General features: G+C 37.1%; 1 protein-coding gene across 1 annotated transcript in view; it reads right to left on the reverse strand.

The window, feature by feature from the left end:
- Nucleotides 1-1603: 1603 nt before the first annotated feature.
- Nucleotides 1604-19042, reverse strand: part of GAP43 (growth associated protein 43) — a 97981-nt gene continuing 80542 nt past the window's right edge. The window contains exon 3 of the mRNA XM_050778778.1: nt 1604-2306. Coding sequence (XP_050634735.1) covers nt 2218-2306 — 89 coding nt within the window. The 3' untranslated portion in view covers nt 1604-2217. The remainder of the gene's footprint in view (nt 2307-19042) is intronic.

Consider the following 19042-nt stretch of genomic DNA (forward strand, 5'->3'; position numbering starts at 1 on the left):
TCTTTAGAGTTGTTTCTCCAAATGAAAATTCAACTTAGTGTCAGTGACCAAGGAAAGACCCTGTTGATTCAGTGAGGACTCATTTTTCATTTTTCACCTTTCTTTGATTAATTAAGCACGAGCTCTACACAAAGCTGAGCATAGTTACCAAGGTACAGGTTGAAACTCCGAGGATGACTTATTTCATTGATCTTCATTAGTATGAGGACTTTCTCTTTGACTTAGTTTTCTCTTCCTAGCTAGGAGGTTCTATCTGCAGATAAGGGTAGAAAGCTAAAGGGAACCCCCTGGCCATGCACGTCTATGAGAGGAGACTCAGGGCCAGAGCAGAACATGACATGTTCAGAATCTGCACCAGAATTGATTTAGAAGATGTAGGAATACAGAGCATAGATACTTCAGATATTGCTTTGTTTCCTATAAGAACTACTTACCTTCTAATAGAAGGCATTTTAAAAACTGAAACTGGAAAGAAATTTGAAATGAATGTGCAAAATGTATACCTTTTCTTTATATACTATCAACATCAGCAGTGATATCAACAATGATTATAACTAATCAAGAATCTCATAGCTGCCCTGTGTAGGAATTGTAAATTCAACATAAATTTATAAGCTGATAAAGATGCAATGGACTGGCTCAATACTTGGGTTAAAATAAATTAATTAAAACAAAAGCCTGGGGGTTTCCAAAAGTTGTAGACATTTCTATAATGAACGTATTTTTTATAGACAGGGTCACTTTAGGTTGCCTAGGCTGGACTTTAACTCCTGAGCTCAAGTTATCTTCCCACCTCAGCCTCCCAAGTAGCTGGGACTACAGGCATGTGCCACCTTGCCCACTTCCTCTTTGTAATATTTATCTTAGTAAAACCTAGAATAAATTTCATTGGATAAACTAAAGTTCTCTTAAATAATGAAAATGCTCTGAGGTTATTTAGTAAGAGTGAGTCTCAGTGTTCTTTTTTTTTTTTTTTTTTTTTTCAGATGGAGTCTCACTCTGTAGCCCAGTCTGGGGTGCAATGGTGCAATGTCAGCCTCAGCCTGCCGAGTGGCTGGGATTACAGGCACCCGCCACCATGCCAGGCTAAGTTTTTGTATTTTTTTGTAGAGATGGGGTTTCACCATGTTGGATAGGCTGGTCATATATTAGTGTCTCTTGTGGGCTGAATTGTGCCCTGTCGCCCAAAGTTATATGTTGAAGCCTTAAGCCCCAGTACCTCAGAATGTGACCTCATTTAAAAATGAGGCCTTGACAGAGGCAGTTAAGTTAAAGTGAGGTCATTAGGGTGGGTCCAATTTTGTATCACTAGTATCTTTGTAAAGTGGGGAAATTTGGACACAAAGAGAGGCATAAAGGGAAGCTGTGAAGAGGCACAGTTAAAAGATAGCCACACATAAGCCAAGGAGACAGGCCTGCAACAGATGTCTCCCTCGAGGGCTGGAGCTATTGGTCCTGACAACAGCCTTAGGCTTCATCTGTGTTTTCTTTATCAGGGTTGTTGGTCTCAAACTGAGAGGAGAGGAAAAAGATGAAATGTAAGACCCTAGCATGTCCAACCAACTAATGAGAAGGTAGAACAGAAACACAGAGCCGTTGGACCTTGATTACTCTCATGATTTATTAATATTCAGGTTGAAAAAGGAGCCTTAGAGCCGCAAGTTTACGCTAATTGGCACATTTGCTTTATTTATTTATTTTTAAAACAAACTGGGTTTTTTGAATTTTTTCCTTTTTGTTCATTCCATCACATTGAAAAGGAGGAAAACAAAAATGGTTTTGAATTCACTCGATATTTTGGACTCCTCAGATGAACGGAACATTGCACACACACTTGGAACAGAGAGAGAGAGAGAGAGGAAAGTGGACTCCCACAGGGCCACACGCACCAGATCAAATAACTTGGATACAGTGCAAGAATTTCCCAAAATGATTGAATCATCATTACCAAAAACTCGCCATAACAACACCAAGAAACAAAAAATGTTTAAGCCACACTGTTTGACTTGGGATCTTTCCTGCTTTTTTTTTTTTTTTTTTTTTTTTTTTTTTAAATGTTTGCCACACAGAGAGAAAGAGGGCTAGTGGGTGGGAAAGGACAGACTCACAGACGTGAGCAGGACAGGAGGGGACTTCAGAGTGGAGCTGAGAAGAGGGTAGGGAGAGACAGGCTCAGGAGAGGGGAGGGTGGGGATGTGGAAAGCCATTTCTTAGAGTTCAGGCATGTTCTTGGTCAGCCTCGGGTTCCTCTTCTTTACCCTCATCCTGCCGGGCACTTTCCTTAGGTTTGGTTTCGTCTACAGCTTCTGAGAAAGAAAACAAGATAGGGTGGGGGGAAAAGGAGAGAGTTAGTATTTTGTCTTATCTGTTCATACAATGGTGCAATGCATTTCTTCTTTTTATGTCATTTCATAACAGCATTAAGATTAAAAGATTATTAATATCCCAGTTAATATAAGTTCCAAGTTCAGAAGAGTTTACCTCAAGGAAGCTGTTCAGTGGCACCTATGGAAGAACTCAGGAGCAAAGGTATGGGAGTGACAAGGAGCCCACTTAACAGAAGGTACTGTGGTCTTTAATCTCTCAGCCTTACAATCGAGGTATCCACATACAGGATCTTCACATAGGGAATCAATGACAATCTTGTATTGCTGTTCTATTAGTGTCAGAAGAATTGTGACAGATAATTTATGTGGACCATCGAGCATCCATTCCAAATTTCTTACCACTCATTTCCAGTATTGGAAAGTGAAGTAGTTGAATTTTCAGCTCCTGCGGGACAGCGCTGGTCAATTCTAGAAGTAGAAGTCCCTAGAGAGGGCAGAGTTGGGTTTTGCCCTTCACATTCTCCTATTCCTGATCACTTGGACCTCAAACAATACATGGCACTGTAGCAGCTGCCTTGTGACCATGAAGACAAAAACTACACACTAAGGATGGTGGAGCAAAAAGAAAAACTCATCACTGAGTGACTGTACTACTCCTAGATACCTTCCCTCAGAGACAAGTCACTAGCCTCTTTAAAGCATTGTAATATAATAGTTTTCAGTTTCTTGCAGCCAAGCACATTCCAACTGAATACACTTATCCATAGGGAAAGTACTGCTTTGCTTAACAAGGAGGATATCAAGTATTTTTGAAGAAAAATATTCCCTTGGTTTCCCGACAGAACTCAGTCAACAAGTTTAACACTACCTGATAGTTTACTAATATGCTAGCTTGTAGAAAAAGAATTCATTTGCTTTGAAACAACTTGTGTTGCCAAACAATCAACTCCCTGTGTCAGGGTCCCCCAAGACCACCCCTAGGTTCAGTGATTTGCTAGGAGGACTCATGGGACTCAGCATGCAGTCTGCTTCATAACTAAAATTTATTGCAGTGAAAGAACACAAAGCAAAATAAGCAAAGCAAAAAGTTGCTCATGGGCAAAGTTTGGAGGAAACCAAACAAGTTTCTAAGAGTCTTCTCCCCATGGAGTCATCCAGGATGTGCTTAATTCTTTAAGCAATAAATTACCATAACACATGGAAGATGTAATCTATTTGGGAAGTTTAACTGAGTTTGCATTGGTAATTGGTCATGTAGGCACCCTCCACCTAGCAGGTACAAAATTCAGACTCCCAGAAGTAAAATAGATGTTCGGCATAAACCACATTGTTTGTACTATGGTTTTAGGCACCTGGAACCACTCTTATCAGTTAAGGAATGATGAGAATCTTCTCAAAATCCAAGTTCCCAGATGCCAGCCAATGGTCAACTTTACAAACAAGCTTTTCTAAGGACAGCAGTTCCAGGCCTATTATATTAACTGTTTTTTTTTTTCCACCTCAATCCCTTATATTGGCGATGCCTGTGTCTTAAAATGAAGCTATTGTTATTGCTTGTCCTCCTCTTAACAGCTACTAGGTGCTAATTATTCTTGGAAAGCTAAACTGAAGTCCGTGGAATTTTGTTAGGCTAACAAATTTGTGTTTAATTAGAAGACAATAGACCGTTTGAAAGCCCTTGAGCAAGGAATATAATACAGCTATGCTTTGAGGAGATTAAACTAGGAATATTAAATAAAATAGTTTTGCTGTATGTAGATGTTGAGATTAGATAAATGGGGTCATTAAGGAGACCATTAGAAAACTCATCAAAATGTATGTCTCTTTTAAATCAGCCAGCTACATATTTACATTCAGATAAAGCTGAATGTTTATACCCACCATTATTAAACACATTTCTGGAATTTCTTCTCTGAAACATCTATCAAAAAACATTCTTTTAAAGCTCTTCAGTAGCAGAAATGCTTATTTTTTGAAAATAGGTTAGACTTTTAAAATCTAACTAGACTAGTCTGGTATATAAAGTAAGCAGCTACGATAGGTAACTTTACCTTATAATACTCACTTTTGACCAAGGTTTTAAAGTCTGACTTATTTTATAGGGTTCATAACTCACTATAAGCTATTCGTAAAATATAGTTATTCTAGTGATGCTACCTACTACTACTCATAAGGTTTTTTTAAGGCTACGGCTTTCCAAAGTGACTATGATTACCTCTTGAACAACAGTGCACCTATATAAGTTTTGCATGAAACTAACTCAATTCTGATCATTCTAATACTCTATGCATTAGCAGTATTCCTCAGGAATTATAAAAATTTTGGTGTGCTAATGAGTTACTTAATTTTCTACCAGAAGAAAGATTCCAGATTTATTTCAGCGAAGTTCTTCTAAAACAATCAGGAATTCTTTTGCTTATTTCCCCAACCCTGCTCAAACCTTTGGTATCACAAGTATGCCCATGGTAGTTTACCATCCTTATCAGTTCCAAGAAGCAATGTTTTTAGTGCCCTTTTCAAACTGCAAAATAAACATAATATTGGTTTATACAACCCAGAAACATATAGAAAGATAGTAGCTCTATGAGCAAAAGAAGACTTCAAATCTCTCCTACCAAAATAAAGACATGGGAGCTATTCTCTATGCTTAGAGAGAGATCAGGAAATGAGAGAAAAAGGGAAGTAGACCGGGAAAGGTGAGAAATGCATGTTTGTTGAATAAAGGGAACAAAACTCAAAAAATGCAGAAACAGAAACCTGAACATTCAGATGGTTCTGAGACTTTCTGTTCCCTTGTTGGAATACAATCAAGTTAAATCCTCCCAATTCTCCCACTTTCTCTTGTCATCCATTGCCTGGTCCTAGGACAAAAGATGAAATTTGGCACAAATCTGTTTATTATGACAGGAAATTATTGCTGTCTGTTCCCTATTGAGAGCTTCAATACATATTCATTTTTTCAAATCCTTCAAAGTATTTTAAACGTAAGTATTTATTAATTTATTTGTTCAATAAGTTCTTAATGGACACCTGCACTGTGCCAGCCATTCTTCTAGGTACTGAGGAAAAAAAAAAAAAAAAAAAAAAAAAAAGCTAAATCCTTGCTCTCCTTAAAGCCTTTCATAACATACCTTTAAAAGACAATAAAATTTGGGCTGGGTGTGGTGGCTCACACCTGTAATCCCAGCACTTTGGGAGGCTGAGATGGGTGGATCACCTGAGGTCAGGAGTTCGAGGCCAGCCTGGCCAAAATGGTGAAACCCCGTCTCTACTAAAAATATAAAAGTAGTTGGGCATAGTGGCACATGCCTGTAATCCCAGCTACTAGGAAGGCTGAAGCAGGAGAATAGCTTGAACTTGGGAGGCGGAGGTTGCAGTGAGCAGAGATCCCGCCTTTGCACTCTAGCCTGGGGAACAAGAGCGTAACTCTATCAAAAAAACAAATAAACAAAAAAAGACAATAAAATGTATAATAATAGAATGTTACAAATGAATGGACCCTTTAAGATCATCCAGTCACCAAACCATGAACTCTTCAAGGGTAACAGCAGTACCTACTTCAGCTCAACCTTGAATCCCATGTCCAGCATAGAACCTAATTCAGGAAAGACCCTCAGTAAATATTTGTTGAGTGAAGGAATGACTGGACAGCCTCATTTTACAGGTGATGACACTGAAGTCTAGGCGCATAAAGGAACTTTCCCTAAATCATATGACTTGCTTATGACCAAGCCAGAACTAAAACTCAGGTCTATTTGTTCAGGTTTTCTGATTATATCAGGTGGCCAAACTCATTTTACCAATTCAGCACTAGAAACTAAGCAGCTAGGGTCCATAGGGATTTAGTGACCTATAAAACTTCAGAGATTAAAAAATCGTTGGCTCCAAAGTATAAAATAAAAACCGTAAAATTAAAATTGATGAAGCTCGATTAGATGGCTACAAAAGGAAATGTTAGCTGGAACACATAAAACTCTCTATCTATCTATCTATCTATCTATCTATCTATCTATCTATCTATCTATCCATATTTGTCTGAGATTAAAGTAATTTTTTACTTGAAATTATTGAATATTAAGCAAAATATTTGCTTTGTTTTAAGTGAAGGGATGACTAGTTGGCAGAAAACAAAGTGGATCAAGTCAATGGATGCAGTGAAAGTTTTATAGACCACCAAGAAATTATGGGGAGGAAAATAAAACATGGATGGAGGAAACAATGTAAAGAAACAATCTTTTACAACTTCCAAAGTGAGATAAACTAAGAACTCATGATAACATTTTTTTAAAATTCTGCATCCAAATGAGGGAACAATAGCCAGATATGGACAATATGCCCGCTCTAGCTAGCTCTACTTTGGTAGGAGACTGCATATGAGTTTGGGAAAGGTTTTAACCTCTGACAAAGCGGAACTTATTATAAACAGAATCCAACTTTTGTATAAATAGGTCCATTTAAGCCTGAATACCAGAGGGAACATTTTGATATTGCTAGCTTATTCTCCCACTGATGTCAACCCTAGATAAATCATTGCAGTGATAAATCATGTTGACCGTTTAGTTTACATCTACATTTTCTTACCTGTTCTATTCAGCAGCTTAAAAAAAAACTGCCTGGAAAGAATTATGAATTATGACTTACCTGGTCCTTTGTATAAAGTATTTAGCTATAGTTAACATTTTGGAGCTCTTACTATGTGCTTAGAATAGTGCGAAGTATACTTGCATCATTGCATTTGATTCTCACATCTACTTTAATCACCCCATTTCACAGCTGGAGAAACTGAGACAGAGGGAGACTGAAGGGTTTACCTAAGGCCACACTGTAAATTCCAACCTAGGACACAGTTATCGCAGCAGCTCTTCCTTTAGTTGCTTTCCCTGGTTTTACCTTTGCCCAGAAAGAATGGGTGAGTTCAGAGTGATAACTAAAGCAGGGAGTCCAGTCCACAGCTATGCAGGCCTGAAGCCCACAATGTTTAAAAACTGTCCCATTAAAAGCAGCTAAAAATGAAAGGAAGAATCCTGATTAGTCTTCTGTAATATAAAAATCTGGTCTTGGCACTTTCCAGCACTAATTACATGATTTGTAAATGCTAGAGATGAGTTACTATGTAATCTTTAGTATTTTGTGCAAAATCTTTGATCATCATGGTGAATGTCAAAGACAAATGAATGACTGAGGCCAGCTGGTCACTCCAATTACCATGATCCAATTAGAGTAAATAGTCACATTCCTCATCTAGCAGATCAACCTCCCTCTGAGACAGTTATTACTTAGGAAGAGGCTACAGAGGCTGAAAGATTACAGTGTGATTTTCAACACCAAGTGACATAGAACAAGTGAGTAGAAGCAATGACCTGGAGCTGGCAAATGAAAGCCTGGAAGTGCTAGTGTGAGGGCTGAAATCCAGCAAGGTGAAGCATAGAATATGCTTGTTCTTTTTCAGTTTGCCTCTAAATAGTACTTTTACTTGTATTAAACATGAAAACCTAATATTAGTACTGTTATTTTGTTTAAGACATTACAGGGGCTGGGCGCGGTGGCGTAAGCCTGTAATCTCAGCACTTTGGGAGGCTGAGACGGGCAGATCACGAGGTCAGGAGATCGAGACCATCCTGGCTAACACGGTGAAACCCCGTCTCTACTAAAAAATACAAAAAAAACACTAGCCGGGCGAGGTGGCGGGTGCCTGTAGTCCCAGCTACTCGGGAGGCTGAGGCAGGAGAATGGCATAAACCCAGGAGGCGGAGCTTGCAGTGAGCTGAGATCCAGCCACTGCACTCCAGCCTGGGCGACAGAGTGAGACTCTGTCTCAAAAAAAAAAAAAAAAAAAAAAAAAGACATTACAGGAAAAACAAAAATGAGTCACAGTATTATGGACTAAATGTTTGTGTTCCTTCAAACTTCATATGTTGAAATTCTAACCCCCTAAGGTGATGGCACTAAGAGTAGGAATCTTTGGGAGGTAGTTAAATCATGAGGGTAGAGGACTCATGATTGGGATTAGTGTCTTTATGAAAGAGACAACAGAGAACTAGCTAGTCTCTTCCACCATATGAGGACACAGCAAGGTACAGAGAAAGCTGGCCCTTAGCAGAATTTGTCTGTTGTTTACAAGCTGCCTAGTTTATGGTATTTTATTATAGCAGCCAAAGACACTTGGGCTATGTGTGTGTGTGTGTGTGCATGCGTGCGTGCACATGTGTATGTATATAGCGACCACTGAATGAATTTCCTAAGACTATTACTATTATATACCTAGTGATGGCTTCTCCCCAAATCCATCTTTACCAGGGAAAAATCAATCCCCCAAATCCGGTTCTATTATAAAACAGAATATGTCTAAAACAAAAACAATAAACAAAAACTGATGATGTGTTTTAGTTTTAGATTTAGTTTTAGTAGTTTAGGCTTTTTTTCCTTTTAGGGGAAAAAAGTTTTTTCAAGACATAAATTTTTCAAATGGAACATGGTCCTATTTTCGGGAGTAAATAACCTTATTTATATGAGAGGCTTAAGCTAGAGGCTCAAAAACTTGATTAAATTATTTAATTAAGTTGATTAAATACTCTTGCTGTGCCATGATTTAGTCTCAAAAATTATATTCAGTCATTTGGACGGATAATGTTAGAATCTGATAGAACAATGGCATTTTAGCCTTGACAAAAACATTGCTCTTCCAAGCCCAAAGACTGTTTAGAGATTACCACCACGTTCACTGGCAGCCTCCATGAATTTTGTCATTTCTGTGTTAACTTAAAAAGAGAAAGTTAACATCACAGAAAGTAAATTCATACATTATTGATGCATCGTAGTTCAAGGATCCTTCAGAAGGGAAGAAAGAATATGTTTTCGTTCATTCATTTATTCATCCAGTGAAAGAAATTGAGTCTTACTATGTTCACACACTGCTCCATGAACTGCAAATATAGCAGTGGTGACACAGCAATGAAAACACAAAGCAAAAACCTCTACGTTCTTGGAATTTATATGCTAGCAAATTACTGTAACAATGTGTTGTTTATTGGAGAAAGAATGGTAAAGGAAAGAATAGCTAGATAAGAAGCACTCAGCCCTAAGGAGCATAATTTGTCCTGGGTAACTTCTCTTGGATTTGCAAAGCTGACTAACTTGAATGAATCTCAGAAATTTTGAAAAATGAAAAAACCATAGTAGTTTCCATATTCTTGATCCACAACCACAATTCCTAAGAAAGATCAAAACCACACTAAGACACCAATAAAGATCTGAGTTATCTCTGCATGTGTTTGCAACAATGTAATGGTAGCCTTAAAAGACTCAGCGGATTAGGTGGACAATTTCACAGTGGTCCTTGAAAGATATATGCCAGACTTGCTCTCTGATTCTTGCTAAAATAGAGTCTGGAAGCAGTTCTTGCCTTTATGCATTCCATTCATTTCCTCGAAAGGGTGAGAATAGCATGTCGATGCATTCTGTTGGTGAGCAAATACCAGAAGCATATGCAGCAGCGGCTGCTTGTGTGCTCAGCCAGGCAGCCTGGTTGCAATGCTGCTGGAGGGATGGCGATGTTCCCAGCTGCCATTGCCTACGCTGAGCTCTAATGGCCCTGTTTTCTGGCTCCAGTCCAGGCCCCTCCACAGCCCTACATTACTGAAATTAGGTTGAGTGGATTTCCGAGTAAAACATTACCTCTTGGGACCTGCCCAGCTCTCCCCAGCCTTGTCAACATTGATTAAATAGAAGCTGCTATCATCCTGGGGCCATGCCCACAATTACTCTACCAATCACCAATGGGCTGGGTGTTTGCTTCCTTTCCCTTTTTATTTTCATCTTTCTTGAATATTAAGCATCATCACCTCAAAAGCTCAAAGGAAAGTAATAATAATAAAAAAAAATTTGGCAGCTAACTCACATATGGCCCTTTTGTTGCTCACATAGTCTTTTTCTTTAGCTATATACCAGATGTCCATCTGGAGCCTGGATCATGGCTTTCAGTGGTCACTGTAATCCACATTTTGCTCATTTCATCACCATGTTTCACATTTTAAGTTTCTTTCAAAACACTGAGCCAGTATATTTCATTTTGATGTAAAGAGAATTATGCAAATAACACCTCCGCCCCCATTCCTACCTTACTTTCCAAGCACTTGAAAGAGAGAATAACCTTTTTGCTAATAACACTATATACTTAAGGATTTCAAAGAGTAACCAAGAAGAAAAATCAGAGGCAGCATGATGGGGTCCCAGCGACATCTGCCATATGTCATCTACATGTCTACTTTTTTCCTCAAGTTTAGGCCTAAGACCAAGCTGATTCCTATTCTAGCCTAGACTTTGCCACTAAGTAATCATATGACCTCAGAGAAGAATGCTTTCCCTTTCTTTGTCTCAGTTTCTTAATCTACACATAATGTGAATAATAATGCCTACCCTACCTTATCGTAGGTTGTTTGGAGCTTGAGGGGAGGTATTTGAAAGTGCTTTATAAAATCTAAAGTGCACAACGTAGTTTGTCGAGATTTTAATCCAATTTATGGGGTTTGAGATTTGCTGAATTTTAATCCAACCTTCAGGAAACGAAGGATTTGGGAAATTGACTCAACCTAATTCTAGCTGCCAAGTCTTGAGAGGAAAAAAGCAATTCTTCCCCTTCCCCCCAAAAAAACTTATTTCCCAGACAGATGATTAAGATACTTTCTCCCCTAGAATGTTTCCATAAAGTCTGACTCTGATGAGAAAACAAAGATATGAGTGACTAATTAATTAGAGAGCAGTATTCAGAAAATAAAGATATGAGTGACTATTAATTAAAGACAGCTATTCTTATAAAAGCTACGACAGAATGTAATATTTCTAGTCTACAGAACAAAAGACAGTGTTTTTATCTGAATGGAGAAAAAACCCAGAGATATTTTTTTAAAAATTAAAACTAAAGCCAAAGAAGGTACAAGTTGACTAGCCTTGAAAACTTCTTAAAACATTATTTACAAAGAATGTCTACCAAATCATCAAAAATTAGTGTTCTCTCTTCTTCCCCAGCTAGAAATATGCAGAAACATCAATAATTTACATGGCTTGCCTACTTGCCCTCAATAATTTTTGGAATAAGATGAAGTAAAGATGTTAAGTTAAATGATGTTAACTTTATTTCTTACCATTACAACGAATAAGTCAACTTCTAAAGGTTGAAAATGAAAACAAGAAATTAGGGGTATTTTCACTTTAGTATAACAGTCAAAACCACTCCTTCATTTCTGCTCCCAGCTAAATTACATGCTGAGCTGGCAGTGGAATCTGTGGGTCTATTGAGGCATTGCTTCATTGCTTCAGTTTGTTTGGTGGTGGGAGGGAAGAGGTAGAATGCAGAATCAGCCTAAAGATAAACACTGATGGCTCCGATGGCACTGAGAAATTATGAGAAATGCCATGTCAAGAATAGAAAAGTAATGTGATAGTGAGTGTTGTTAACTAATAGTGATGATTAGAGACATTTCAACCTAGGATTTTTTGTTTTCCTCCTTTCTGTAGAAGTGTGTGTGTGTGTGTGTGTGTGTGTGTGTGTGTGTGTATTTAGAACTGAAAAATCCCATGTGTGCCCAAACTTTATCATGGACTTCTAAAGACCTGAGTTTCAGGAGCTCTGTTCTCTCAGCATTTTCAAGTTCTTATGAGCTTGTCATAAATTGATTGCAAGTGGCCATTATCACAGTTGCAGTGTTGGCTCACAGCACTTGCCCTTCAAATAATTTCCTGAATTCTTTTTGAAATAAGGACTATTCTATTCTTCCAGGGGAATTCCAAATACATGCGTGCGAGTGCACACACACACACACACACACACACACACACACGACCATGAAGAATTTATAGCTTTATTTAAGAAGTTTGATATATGGTATAATCACAGAACCCTAAAGCTTGAAGGAACGTAAGAGATACTTTAACACTCAATTTCTTGATAAGAAAATTGAAGCTGTAGGAGATTAGGTAATTTCTCTATGGTCATAAAATTGAAAAAGGCAGCACTGTAATCCAGGACTCCTGACTCGTAGCCCAGTACTCTTTCCTTTATCTTACGATACTTTTCTAGGGGACTGGTGCAGATGACATTCAAAACCCAAAAACGTGCTTTATCTTTATGCTTTGACAGGCTGGATTCACTGAGACAATGAAGCTGATAGTTTAATTATTTTACCAAACATAAAAATGGAAAAGAAGGAAAAAAAAAAACAACAAAAAACAAACATAGGCTATATTCTTAAATAATTTGAGTAGACATAAATCGTAGAACCTAGGTTTCATTTTGGGAGGGTTCATTTTTAACAGAATTTTATTATTAACTATGTTTTTTTTTACCCAGTTTTCACTATGAAGGGACATTAAATAATGAAAATTTTTTGCTATGAACTGTAACCATGGACACAAGCAAGAGGTTGAAGAGCTAATTGGTCTCAATAAAAAGAGTTTATATATCCTAGAAATTTAGTTCAAAACAATTTTTAATGAATTTTTCAGAGATTTGAACTAAACCAAATTATAAAACAAAGACTGGAATAAGCAGAACCATCTCACTGAAATTCAACTATAGAAGTGCTTTTTTATATTGATCAATGACTCAGAAAAAGATTTTGTTATTCTCTTTCTTTAAATACTCCACAAATCAGTTTAAATCAGGTTTAAAACCAACAAATATGTTTTAAATATTTGAGTTAAAATATCTAAATTATTTTCAAACAAAATTTGAATTTAACACTTATTTCACTCAGTTCAAACTTCTCAATTTTCACAGCAAAAACTGGGTCAAGGTATAGCCTATGATATCTACAGAAAAAAAAAGAGTAGGTGAATAATTTTTCTAGGTTGACTTAGAATGTGATTTCCTAGAAAGCAAACTTTTGGGAAACTTTTATTTTATATGGTAACCATAAGTTATCTACATTGCTTGGCACATTATAGTGAATCAGCATTTTAAATTGTAGTTCTCAAACCATACACATGAATCCGTGGGCGCTACAGTGAACTCACAGGAGTGCCAATATATAGTTTTAAATTTGAGAGAAACTATCTGTTGGATACTGTGCAATATACTATTATTAAGCTCCTTGAACCTAACTACCTAATAAGCAGAGGTTTAGGAGTGCCGTGAAAAAGTTATCGACCCATAAACTGAAAAAGTTTGAAAACGTCTGTTTAAAATTAACATTAAAATCAGTTGCTCATATATATATGTATATGTTCATGTATACTTGAAAAATGCAGTAAAAATTGAGAATTCTGTTTGAGACTTTAATCTGCTATAAAGGACAGTTACAATATAACTGATTATCCAGTAATAACCTTTTTTCATATTAGCATTTTAAAAAGCTACTTAGTCAATGTTTGTACATCACCTTGAAAATGAAAAAGTGATTTATGATTTGGTTTATTAGCATATATTCTTTGACATAGGCCTTAGAGTGAAATAAGCACATTTATGCTATTGTTTTAGAACATGATCAATTTACCAACTTTTAATTCTAGGAGGTCAATGTTAATTGTATGTACTTAAATGTATTTAACACTCTGAAAAGAAGTTTACAAGAAACACATCAGTAATTTCAACTCTACATCTCCCTGTTTTACTCCACAGGATCCCAGTTAAGAAGAATTCCAGCTAGGCAAAAATCTGAGCTGGGATTTCAGTCTCCAGCCTTCACAAACTCAATTGCCTAAGAGGCCAGGCAGACAACATTAATGTGAAAATCTGGCCAAGGGTAAAATTGGCAGTGGGGTCTGTGGGGAACTGGAGAGTGCAGGTTTTGCCTAAAGGCATGAAAAAATGCTAAATAACTCTCCTTGGAAAAGCAAGAGGAGGCAGGGTGTCTGGAGTAAGACATGTAAATCTGTGGACTCTGACTTAAAATGAAAGAGGTTCCCATTAATCAAAATAAAAGACAGTCTCATACTTGCCTCCAAGAATTAACCGCAAATCTGGGGTTCTGAATGACAGTGCTGCTTTTTCTATTTTACTAAATTTAAACTACTGGCATTTAAGATTTTTCAGTGAAGTAAAAATAAATAATACCTGTTTCAGATTTTATAAATGTCCCACTAAGCAAAAAGAAATAGAAAAAAAAAAAAAAAGCCAGTTGTCAGTATCATCTGTCCCCTCACTTGCCACTCAAATATTCTACAACTCTACATCCATCCCTCCACATGCCTTTCAGATGTTCAACATTCCTTGTAGTAGATGCTGTTGATGCCCCTCTCAGATCTTCTTTACCAGGTCCATGCTCTCATCCCCCAGCTGCCGGAGGTGTTGGCTGCTAACAGCCCCACCTAACACGTGGGTAAGGGATAGAAAATAGGAGCCACCTCAACCTTGTTCCTGAGGGGTCATGCCCCTCTGCCTACTGTGACTCCACTCCAGTACCCTTGTTTTTGGACAAAACAACTGCTGTGGTGCAATTTGTGCTTCAGAGCTCTCTGTTGGATCAGGCTGAGACCACATTTCCCCCACACTCTCATCTTTGCCTGGTGTCTTCCTCTGCCCTGTCTTCTTTTCTCACTCTCTTATAAGTTACCACCAATAAATTACATTCACAAGAATTCCCTTCTTGGACTTTGATTATGGAGAACTGGACCAAAGATATCTCTTTAACCAAAAATTAAAAACTGGAGTTGGGAGGCAGACCAGCCAATGATTTCAGAGAAGGATGTAGTAAATCTTCAAGGCTGACTCATTTGGATATACTGCTTATAATTCCTATGACCCAGCTCAACTACATTTTCAACCTCCAAGCTTACACTAAACAGAATTCATCACTTCATTCTCATACGGAAGTTGTATGCCTTGCACTATATCACAGTTTGCGGTATCTTTTTAGTCTTCAGTTGACTGTGGACTAAATTCTCAAAAGAAAAGTATACATTTGTTGGTGTTTTAACTCCACGAAAGCAGAGATTTTTTTTTTTAATTTTGTTCACCAATGAATAACAAATACCTGGAAACATGCCTGGAGAGTATGTTTCCAGGTACTTGGGATATGTGTATGTGTGTGTGTGTGCGCACGTGTGTGTGTATGTAGATAGACAGACAGATAGAGATATAGATATATATCTTGAATGCTTTGTGACATGTAGATGTCACCAAAGTAATTGAAGTAACCTCAATTACCTCAGGCAGAACACCTGTGGTCCTACAATGTTACCACGATCAAAGGAAATAGCAAAAGTTTGTAAATTTAAAAATATTGGATTATAAAAAGGAAACCCAATGCTATTCTGTTTGATAGCCATGAAAATCATTATCCCATCATTCTCCATTTTTTTGCTAACTTTAATTTTATACCTATCTTCTAATTTTATAACCAAGTATTCATATATAAAAACAAAATAAGAAATAGATATCTACTATAAGCATAACTATTTTTAGATGTACAGAGTAGTAGTTAAGAGAGTTGATTCTAGAGCCAGTGTGTTTACGTTTAAATTCTCTCATGCTGAGTGCAGTGGCTCATGCCTGTAATCTCAGCACTTTGGGAGGTTGAGGCAAGAGGATCACTTGAGCCCAGGAGTTCAAGACCAGCCTAGGCAACATAGGGAGACCCAGCCTCTACAAATAATTTAAAAATTAGCTGGGCATGTATCTGTGGTCCCAGCTATTTGGGAGGCTGAGGTGAGAGGATCACTTGAGCCTGGGCAGTCAAGGCTGCAGTGAGCCACTGCACTCCAGCCTTGGTGACAGAGCAAGAACCTGTCTCAAATAAAAACAAATAAATAACAAACAAATAAATAAATAAAGTCTACTTCTGACACTATGACCTTGAGTAAATTACTTAACCTCTCACTGCCTAAGTTTTCATAATATTGGTACCCACCTCACATGGGGTTGTTATGACAATTAAACATGTTCATTTAAACTCCATATAAATAAATGACATATTTAAGTAAGTGCTTCTAAGTGTTGGCCATTATAATATGACTAGAAGGAATATAACATTGGTTAATGTTTACTATGTGCCAAGCATTGTGCTAAGAGGTTTCACATATAGGTAATCAATATGCATCTTCGCTGCTTTCCCATTTCTTCACAAGTAAAATAGGAATAAAAATATCTACCTCATAAACTTGCGATGAACATTAAATGACAAAATTTTTAAAATGCCACTTCTTTGCTCACATGAATGCCTAATAAATGAGTTATCTTCAACATTTTCCCCTCTAATTTATGCTTATCCAATCATAACTCACAGCCAAAGAGAAACTGTCTTCAAATATCCTGACAAAGAAAGAGAAGAGTCTCTCTGACTTGTAAAGTTTCTGCTTGTGGAGTGAAAAAAAAATAGTTTTTTGAAAAAGGCTTTGAAGTCAGGGACCAAAGTCCAAAAATGATCACAAAGGCAAAGGTGACCACTGGCCAAACTTGAAGGGCAGCAAAGAAGAAAGTCATGATTCAGTGATACAAGAATTAAAGCTACTAAGCAGTAATGCGTTCAAGGGCAAAGACTTTTCTGATATCAATGGTATTTAAAAGCAGAACAACCTTCTCTATTTCACATTTAAAGAATAGCAGCCAGTTGATTAAACAAACAAAAACCTTATCTTTGAGCTTAGCTTCATTTGTAGAAAAACTATGTTTACCATACTGAATGAGTAAGAGGCCAAGTCGCAGCCTACCCCCAGCTGGGTAGTAAATCTTGCATCCAATAGGCAAGTTACAGAGACAATGGCAATTCTCCAGGCTTAAGACATTCCATCCAACTTCAAGAAAAATTCCCTTGTTCAATCATAATGCTGGAATCCTATACTTGAAAAGGACCCTAAGATTTCTTTTTAATAATTGATCCCTTAAGTTTCAGGAAAATGGTAAGATGCAATGAGATTTTTCGGCTTTTTTGTGAGAAAGTTCTTCTCATTTCCAGGAAGTACTGAAGTTATTTGGGGACAGGCATATGATGAAGGAGAAATCCTTTGAGAAGACTGCGCTGATGGAGTTACTCTTTCTACTTATGCAAAACAATCTCTCGTTTCTGGACCTTCTCAAATAGGGAATCCCAGAAGACTTTGAAGAATAAAGAATCCGAATGGGATAGGAAGTGGCTGTTCTCTTGAAAGATTTCTAGGCAAAGAGATGTCATACTTCTTTTGGAATCTTGTTCAAACATGATTGAAGTTAGCACCGACCCCCACCCTCCACAAAGGATTTTCTATAATTCCTCCTGCTGCATTCTGGAGGAAATTAATAATTTTCAAAAAATTATACCTCCTGTATTTGATGTTAATTATTTCAGTCCATACTTGAGAGGTGAGGAAAAATTAAACAGGCTAATCATGTTTGTTGGTAACTTTTTATTGAATCCACTTTCTTAGCTTTTCCTTCTCACAGTTTTTCACATTCATTGAATGATTGCTTAGGCATTGTACCAGCCTTTTCAAAAATTTGGGTTTTTTATGTTTAGGTATTTCTATTATATCCATTGTTTTCCACAGTGTCACCCTAGATCTCACCTAATGAAGTCAGTCATAAAAGTGTTACTGTAGTAATTCGTGTCTGCCAGACTTTGAGAAAGTTAATGAACTATCTTTCAGTTATACTGATTTCCATTTTAAAATTCAATAAATTATTTAAAATGTTTTAATATATGATGAGTTAATATTCTTTATTATAAAGTTGGTATTTCCAATATTTACCTTTAAAAGCAAAAGCAGACCTAGGTTTGCCAAATCCCATGATCTGGTATTTGATTAAATGATTTAATTATCTGACACCAGGGTTAAAATACAGAAACTAAAGCCAGACATAATTTTAGCTCTGTAAGAATGACACCAATAGTGACTACAGCTGCCTAAAAATATTTCCTATTTATATCTATTGCTTGGGTAACATTTAAATTTTTAAATAAAAGCACTGCATTTATGAGTCATATTCATTCAGCTCATGCCTTGCCACGGTTCGGCATGATGTGTTTGGGTAGTACTTGAGATTAGCCAGACAATTATTTATCTTTGTTGTTTAATTTTCCCTTATGGCTGTATCTACACAGCACAAAGCAAACTAGAGACTTGGCAGTTGTCTTGTTAATTTTATCAAAGCAAATGGTTAAGCCACATAAATCAGGACAAAAATACAAAATCTGTATATACTGTCACAGACTCAGCTTGTAGTTGTTCATGAAATTACAAAGTAACGGAAGCTGAAGGAGACCTTAGAGATTATCTGATTTCAGTTCCTTATTCTCTATGAGAAAAGCTAAAGATGAAGAGTTTTTGTGACTTGTCCAAAGACACACAGCTAATTAGAATTCAGCGATCCTCCATTAGATCGTATTGCCTTTCATAGCCTTGGGGAATGAGTATATTACACTGCTTGATTTTAACTTGTATCTCTTCCCAGAGTCCTAAATGTACTGTATTACTCTACTCCTCTCTCTCGTCTTTCTTCCTTCCCTCCATTCCTATTTTCATTTGAAAAATGCAAGGTAATTCAATATAATTTTGCTTTAAGGCCTACCAAAAGTAATTTTAGATACTCCAGAAGCTTGCAGAATCATGGCTGAGGATTACTGTTTTATCAAATTCTAACATGTTATGTTCAAATTGTGGGAGGTGAAGTGGATATTTTATGCAGAAAGAAAATAAGTGGAGACCTCTAAAATTAGTAACTTAGGTTGAATAGTTAGCATTCGATTATGGTAGGCTTCATAGACTAAATGGCTTAAGAGTTACTGGAGAATGAAAATCCAGAGATA

Source organism: Macaca thibetana, chromosome 2, assembly GCF_024542745.1.
Source record: "Macaca thibetana thibetana isolate TM-01 chromosome 2, ASM2454274v1, whole genome shotgun sequence".
NCBI lineage: Eukaryota > Metazoa > Chordata > Mammalia > Primates > Cercopithecidae > Macaca > Macaca thibetana.